General features: G+C 49.8%; 1 protein-coding gene across 1 annotated transcript in view; it reads left to right on the forward strand.

Moving 5' to 3' along the window:
• The window catches only part of DLGAP2 (DLG associated protein 2), a 608,379-nt gene that overhangs the window by 495,009 nt on the left and 104,989 nt on the right, over window positions 1–8,381 (forward strand). The window contains exon 5 of the mRNA XM_077771905.1: window positions 7,826–8,243. Within this exon, the coding sequence (XP_077628031.1) occupies window positions 7,826–8,243 (418 nt within the window). The remainder of the gene's footprint in view (window positions 1–7,825; window positions 8,244–8,381) is intronic.

Genomic DNA, 8,381 nt, shown 5'->3' on the forward strand with positions numbered 1-8,381 from the left:
ATATATCCCTGGGTCTATATATATATATAGGCCCCTGGGATAGCGCCATACTGTTTTCATTACCGTAACTTCATAGTAAGTTTTGGAACAGGACCTTTGAGCCCTCCAACTTCCTTCCTCCTTTGCAAATCGTTTTGGTTGTTTGGGACCTGCTGTATCTCCATGTGAATTTGAGGACAGGTTTCTTCCACTTCTGCAAAAAAAGCCAGCAGGAACTTTGATCGGCATCATGTTGAGTCTGTAGGTGACTTTGGGTAGTACTGAAAGTCATCTAGTCCGTAAACATGGGATGCCTTTCCATTTATCCAAGTCCTTAATTTCTTTCAGTGATGTTGCCTAGTTTTCGAGATACAAGTGTCTCACCTCCTTGGTGAAATGTGGTCCTGACTCTTTTATTCTCGAAGACATTATTGTCAATGGGATTGGTCGCCTTCTTTCACTCTTGGGTTGTTCCTGGCTGGGATGTAGAAACACAACTGATTTTTATGTTTTGATCATGTAACCTGCAACTTTGCTGAATTTGTTTATTAGCTCAAATAGCTTCCTTCTGGATTCTCTGAGGTTTTCTCTATATGGAAACCTGTCATCTGCAAATAGAGATATATACATCTCCTTTTCTTATTTGGGTGTCTCTTATTTCTTTTTCTTATCTAATTGCTCTGGTGAGAACTACCCTGTTCAGTTTTGAACACCCCTTGTGTTGTGCTGACTCAGGGCAGAAGCTTTCAGTCTTTCACCACCGAATATGATATGAGCTACAGGCTTTCCATAAATGCTTTTGTCATGCTGAGGAAACTCCCTTACATTCCCAGTTTTCTGAGAGAGGTCATTTGATTTTACCAAATCCCTTTTCTGCGTCAGTTGTGTTGGTCACAGGATTTCTTCTTTCGACCTTCCTGTTACTCCGTTGTGATGTAGTGATTTTTCTGTGTTGAACCACTTTTGCATTCCCGGGATAAACCCCACCTGGTCATGGCATATAATACTTTAAATAGGCTGCCGGGTTCGGTTTGCTCATGTTTTGTTGAGGATGTTTGCATCTATGTCTGTAAAGAATATTGGTCTGTAATCTTTCCTCATGATGCGTTGACCTGGCTTCCGTATCAGGTTATGCTGGCCTGATAGGACGAGCTAGAAAGTGTTCCCACCTCTTCAACTTTTTGGAAGAGTTTGGGAAGAACTGGCGTTAATTTTTCTTTAAATGTTTGGCAGAATTGACCAGTGAAGCCATCTGGTCCTGCGTTTTTTCTTTGTTGGGAGGTTTTTGATTCCTGATTCAGTGTCCTTATTGTTAATGGCCTGACTGGTTTTCTGTTTCTTCTGGAAATAATTTGTGTATTTCTATGAATTCACCCATTTCATCTAGGTTGTCTACTTTCTTACTATGAGTTGTCCTAGTATCATAATCCTTTTTATTTATGTCATCACAGGTGGCTCCCCACTTTTTTTTAAATGTTTTTTATTTATTTCTAGGAGAGAGAGAGAGATAGCGTGAGCAGGGGAGGGTCAGAGAGAGAGGGAGTCACAGACCGAAACAGGCTCCAGGCTCTGAGCGGGCAGTCAGCACAGAGCCCGACGCGGGGCTTGAACCCACGAACCGCGAGATCATGACCTAAGCGAAAGTTGGACACTTAACCAACTAAGCCACCCAGGCACCCCCCCACACACACTTTTATTTCTGATTTTAGTCATTTGAGTGTTCTCTCTTCCATTCCAGCCAAAGGCTTGTCAATCTATTGTGTCTTCAAAGAACCAACTTCTGGTTTCACTGAGTCCGTCCATCATTTCACTTATCTCTGCTCTAAGCTTTACTGTCTCCTTCCTACCTCCAGCTTTACACCTAGTTTTCTTGTTCCGTCTGTATGAATTTTAGGGTCAGACTTTAAATTTCTACAAAGAAGCCAGCTGTGATTTTGATAGGGGTCATGTGGAGTCTGCACTGCAGTTCGGGGAGTGTCTCCCCCTTAATTGTGTTAAGTCAGTCCACGAATAAGGGACACCTGTCCATTCGTCCAGAGCATCATGGACTCCTCCCCCATACTTGTTAAATTTTTGAGGAAACTCTTTGTCGATGGGGGTTCGGGTAGGGTTCTCTTAACATATGGCGGGACACATCTTTCCTGCCTTCACCTGGTAAATACAGGAGTAGGTTCACACGGCTGTTTCTTCGCACGCTCCCCGGCTGACGCGTACGCTGTGAGGTCACGACAGGATGGAGATGGGACCATGGGCATGAAGACGTGCGAGAGACGGATGTGAGGCAGGGGCCGCTCACGGGTAGCAGGAAGGGTGGGTGGGTAAAGGATGAGGGCAGCAGAGAAAGGGAGCCAGGGCAACTCCAGGGGCACAGGGAGGGCACCTCACAGCTCTGCACAGGCCAGAAGAAACGGTGGCAAGTTGAACTGGTGTGGGGAAAAATACATTATAGCAGAATATTTCACTTTCGAGCAGGCAGCTCCGCAGTCCGCTTACGAGTCTGTGCTGTTTGGCGTTGTCTTGCGTGGTCTGCCCTTTACTCTTAGCTTCTACCTTTAGTGAGGATGCTCCTTTGCAGGTGGACGCCAAGCGCACTGACAGACAGTGAGGCATCTGCCTGGTGGGCAGATAAAATCAGATGAAAGTGCAGGCCGGCAGCTCGCCTGAGTCAGTGAGCTTCAGGCCCCCGGGACACACAGCTGGTGTCCTTGGTGCGGCGGGACCTCAGGGAGGGGGCACCTTCCTCCAGGGCTGGGGTGCAGGCACAGTTCCACGCTTTCTCCAAAACTGGGGCCCGGGCCCATCTCCACAGTGTGTGCCCAGCCTGGTTGGCTCAGGCCCGGGCTTAGTGTGCAACCAGCAGCCTGAGAAAGGGTCAGTGGGGTCCCCACCCAGCACCCTCCCCCACCTGACAGCAGCTGGTGCTGGCAGCAGGCCATCTGGAGCTATGTGCACACTCTGTGCATGTGTGTGCATGTGCATGTCTGCATGTGTGTGTGTGTGTGTGTGCAGGTGTGCATGCGTGAGCAGGTCTGTGTGCGTGTGCAGGTCTGTGTGCATGTGTGTGCACGTGCAGGACTGTGTGTGCAGGTCTATGTGCATGTGCAGCTCTGTGTGCATGTGTAGGTCTGCTTGTGTGTGCAGGTCTGTGTGCATGTGTGTGCATGTGCAGGTCTGCATGCGTGTACAAGTCTGTGTGCATGTGCAGAACTGTGTGTGCATGTGCAGGTCTGCTTGTGTGTGCAGGTCTGTGTGCATGTGTGTGCATGTGCAGGTCTGCATGCGTGTACAGGTCTGTGTGCATGCGTGTGCAGCTCTACGTGCATGTTCAGGACTGTGTGTGCATGTGCAGGTCTGTGTGCATGTGCAGCTCTGTGTGCATGTGCAGGTCTGTGTGCATGTGTGTGCATGTGCAGGTCTGCATGCATGTACAGGTCTGTGTGCATGCGTGTGCAGCTCTATGTGCATGTGCAGGACTGTGTGTGCATGTGCAGGTCTGTGTGCATGTGCAGCTCTGTGTGCATGTGCAGCTCTGTGTGCATGTGTGTGCATGTGCAGGTCTGCATGTGTGTACAGGTCTGTGTGTGCATGTGCAGTTCTGCGTGTGCATGTGCTGCATGTGGACAAGCACGGCCTCCCCGCACACCGTGCCCACGTGCAGAGATAGTGCCAGACAGGTTAGCAGATTTTTTTAAGTTTTTATCCCTGCACTCAAAACATACTTTTTCAAATGAGAACGCCAACAGCCTTGTGAAATCCCAGGGTAAAATGTGCCTTTACACTGTAGTTTGAATTTGGGGAGACAGTTAATGGATAATGAGGATTAGACTGCTGTTTTCTGTTGCTTCAGAACAAAATACGGTGTAGTGAGCAGCTGGAAATGAGGGCGCTAAGGTGCCTCCCACATTTCGTGTGTTCCCTCACTTACCAGAGAAACTGCCGGCGCCCAGATATCTATTCTAAGTTACAGAGACTTAAAAAAAGCAACAACCTATAATACAAGCCCCTATTACACGTTTTAGAATCGCCGTTATTTACTGTACATTATTTTCTTGTTTGTTGTTATGAGTGGTATTAGTTTTAGGAGGCAGCGCGTCAGATTCCATGCACACGTCAGGGCACTGAGTCCCATAGAGCAGAAATGAGAATGTGTTACTGATGTGTTCCGTAATCAAATTTAATTCATTTCAGCTAAACTTTTATCTTTTGTACTGTTCTTTTATGTAGCCACATTCATAACGTAGCTTCTAGGCTAAACATTAGGCAGAAATAGGATACGTGAGTGGAGCAATAATGGTCGTGCTTTTTAATATAGAGGAAGATTGGAATTGTATTAAATTACATGTTAATGGAAAAATAAAGCAAAAGATAATAGGATGACAACTTTACGCTGCTGTAAAGTCTAGATTACAGCACACAGTTTTGCTATCTATCAGCTGGATATTGAATTTCCCTTGAAAACTTGCTTTTAATTATATTAAAATATAATATAATCTACACTATGCCCGCCTAATATATTAAAGTGCTCTAGTCATGGCTTGGCTGTTGAGGAAGGCAGGCACCGGGGGNGGTGAGCCGTGCCCCTGCCTCGTCGGGCGTGTCCGCATCTCGCCGGCCGGGCAGGCACAGTCCAGAGCCTGCCGGGGGACGTCTGAGTCCCTGTGTGGCACTAGTCATGTGGAGGTGTTGGGCAGAGGTGACGTTTCCTGACGTCAGTCACCAGGAGGGTTGGTCCGAAGTGATCCGGGAGAAGCCTGGCATCTTTTCCGTTCCTTTGCTGTTCCCCACGGTCGCCCCCGGCGTCTGTCTGATGTCCGCTGTTGGGTGGGTGGCTCTCTGAGGTCCGGGTGTCCCTGACCCCAGGGCAGGTGGCACCTCCCAGGGGAGGGGCTTCTGGTCAGGAGCAGGAAGCACCCTCAGAGCAAGGAAAGGGTGGGGGCGNAGCAGACAGCTCCCCTCCCAAGGAAGTGGTGCTCGGCGCCCCGCGGGAGCCAGAGTCTCGTGCTGCCTCGAGACCGCCGCGCGGCCGGCACCCTCTCCCCCGGGGCCGTCTGGCCTGCGGGGAATGCGGAACCCACGCTGCCTGGGAAGGGCCCACAGAGCGGTGACTGGAGACGGGGTGGGGGGGGTCCTTCCGTTTGGTTAGAGCAGCATGCTTCACCGACAGCCAGCGGCTGGAGCGAGGGCCCGGCCGGCCCACCGGTCAGCACGTGGCCTCCAGCCTGTGCTCCGGGCTGGCACACAGCCACCCCGGGGGCGGCTTGGGGGCGGGTTGACAGATGAGGACTCAGCAGTAAGCCAGCGGGCGGCGGAGCAGGGAGGAGCCGGCTGGCCTGTGCTTGGGGAAGCGAGGGCGGGAATGAGGACCGGGGTGGCAGGCAGGTGGCCGCTGCGGTGGCCTGGTGACAGGGACCCGGGGCCTGAGCCGGGGCAGGGAGAAGGCGGCAACAAGTGCGAGGCCCCGAGGGCACGGCCCGGGGGGCGAGCCGGCAGGCNAGAGCTGTCCGTGCCCGTCCAGCGGGGTGAGGAGGCTGAGGCCCTCGGATCCCCTTCTCTGCGGAGCTTGTTCGCACGCCTCTCCCACCTGTTTCCTGTGGGAGTCAGCTTCCAAATCCGTGTCTCCTGCACCTGTTACATGCATATTACATAGTGTATGTGCATGTGTGGATACATGCTTTGTATACGCATCCTATATGTGCACATGAAAGCCTGTGTTTCCTGCGTGTATTACGTACACGTTATATACAGATCAATGGATAGGTACGTTATATACACTGTATACACTAGGGTATTATATACCGGGGTCTATTTCCTGCATAAATCTTATGCATATTAAACATTGTTTGTATATATCACATATGGATCTATGCATTATATATGCATACCATATATGCATATTTTACACTATACTATGTCTTGCATATATTATATGAATATTATATATTATACAGCATATATGGATACATATTATATATACATGATATATGCATGTTATAAACCTTAAGAGAGTGTATTTCCTGCATATATTACACATACATTTATATACATATATGAACATTATACATACTGTATATGCAGATTATATACTAGAGTCTGTTTTCCTGCATATATTATATGCAAATTAGTATATGTGCATATCATATGAATATATGCATTATACATACCATATATGCATATTATATACTAGATTCTTTCCTGCATATGAATATTATATGCAATATGTATATATTATATATGGATATATGCATTAATATATATACTGTATATGCATATTGTATATTGTAATAGAGTCTATATTTCTTGCATATGTGACATTATATGTTCATTATATACATAGATTATGTACAGAGAGATCCATTGTATATACATACTATATATGCATATTATATATCATAATAGAGTTTGTATTTCCTACATGGGCTATATGCAGATTTATACCACGTATGCACATTATGTATGTATATATGAATTATACATAACATATGCATATTACTATAATAGAGTCTATTTCCCATCTATAATATGCATATTATATACCCAATATGCATATGCATCATACACTGTAACAGAGTTTATTGCTGCCTCTGTTTGGTGACCTTCAGAAGCAAGCTCTGAATTGGGCCTGAAACAGAAACCCTGGGTCAATAGGGAGCAGGGGTGGAGGAGAGGCGCGTCTGAGCACTGACTCCTGCAGTCCAGTCACGGAGCAGATGCCGACCCAGGAGCGTTTCAAAGGGTGATAATTACAATAATAACAACAGTGACAACGGACGGCACCACAGTGTCCTCCTCCGTCGCTTTGCCAGTGTCTTGTCTCCCTGTCACGCGGAGCAAGCGGAGGCACAGGGAGCGTGGCTGCCCGCCCGACCCGTGGACTCACACAGCACGTGGTGGCAGCCCTGGGCCCGAACCCGAGCGGTTCTCAGTGTCCAACCCGCGTCCGCAGCACGTAGCCGCCTGCCTCACGACATAGCCAGCCCCTCCGGGGGGCGACCCCTAACGACTTACTACATCATCCCACGTAATCAAACCACTTTTTCTGTCCTGGGCAGAATGTTACAGGTCACAGCCAAGTATCTGAAATGAAAGGTCGGGACACGCTGGTTTGGTCCTCGTTTTGACGGATGGCCTCGAGAAGGCCACCTCCCCTCCCCTGAGCAGCAGGGACGTGGCTTTAGACCGTTCTGGATCACTGCATCAGCGCGTATCACAGGAGCCTACTGACCAATATTACTAATTAAATAGCAGATCTGACTTTTTACACTTCTGAAACTGAAGCACAACACTCAAATGTAACTGAAATGTAACTCATTTTGCTCCTAAATGGTTGATTTGTTTAACAGAACAAAGTCTTGCCGCCCAGAGACCTGATGAATCTCCCAGACAAGACTTGCTTGTGGTTGCAGACCAACATTTAGGGATATCAGAGTTTACGTTCTTTTTTTTTTTTTTTTAATGTTTATTATTTATTTTTGAGAGAGAGGGAGAGAATATGGGAGGGGCAGAGAGAGAGGGAGACACAGAATCTGAATCAGGCTCCAGGCTCTGAGCTGTCAGCACAGAGCCCGATGCGGGGCTTGAACTCACGAACCGTGAGATCATGACCTGAGCCAAAGTCGGTCGCTTAACCCACTGAGCCCCCCGGGGCACCCAGAGACTTAATGCTTCTTAATAGTCTCCTACTTTGGAGCAGTCAGTGTGGTATAAGAAAAAGTGATTTACCCTCTCCAGTGCCCCAAAATGAGCCCTGATTATGGGATAAAATAGTTCCTGGGTGGGGTGTCCAATAATTTACTTTTGCAACACGTGAGAACGGCGGCTGACGCGGCTTTGTGTGCTCTCTCAACAGACCAGCAGTACTCATGGTCCCCGACGCCGCACTTCGATGAGGGGAGGTANGCGCCCGCCCCGCTGTGCTCGGCACACACCTGCGGCCTGGCGGCCCCCGAGGACTGCGAGCACCTGCAGCGGGCGCAGGAGGCCAGGCCGCCCTGCCTGCTGAGCCCGGTGGACGGCTGCCCCCTGGACCACCACCGCTGCTCGCCCGGCAGCTCGGTGCACTCGGAGTGCCTGGTGATGCCCGTGGTGCTGGGCGAGCACGTGTCCAGCAGCACCTTCCCCAGGATGCACTACAGCTCCCACTACGACTCGAGGGACGACTGTGCCGCGCCGCACGCCGGCGCCAGGGCCACCCGCATCCCCGCCAACCTGCTGGGCCAGTTCGAGAAGCAGGGCCCGCCGCGCAGGGACGGCTTCCACACGCTGCAGTACCAGCNCCCTCACAGCCCGCCGGCCCCTTCCCATTAGGGGCGCTCGCGTCCTTACAGATGCCTCCCAGCCCCGGCTTGCGGCCTGCGGCGCCCTTAGAGCTCAGGAGGGGCGGGTCGTCCTGATAGCGACCCCCC

This window comes from Crocuta crocuta, unplaced genomic scaffold, assembly GCF_008692635.1.
Source record: "Crocuta crocuta isolate KB4526 unplaced genomic scaffold, BGI_CrCroc_1.0 scaffold111, whole genome shotgun sequence".
NCBI lineage: Eukaryota > Metazoa > Chordata > Mammalia > Carnivora > Hyaenidae > Crocuta > Crocuta crocuta.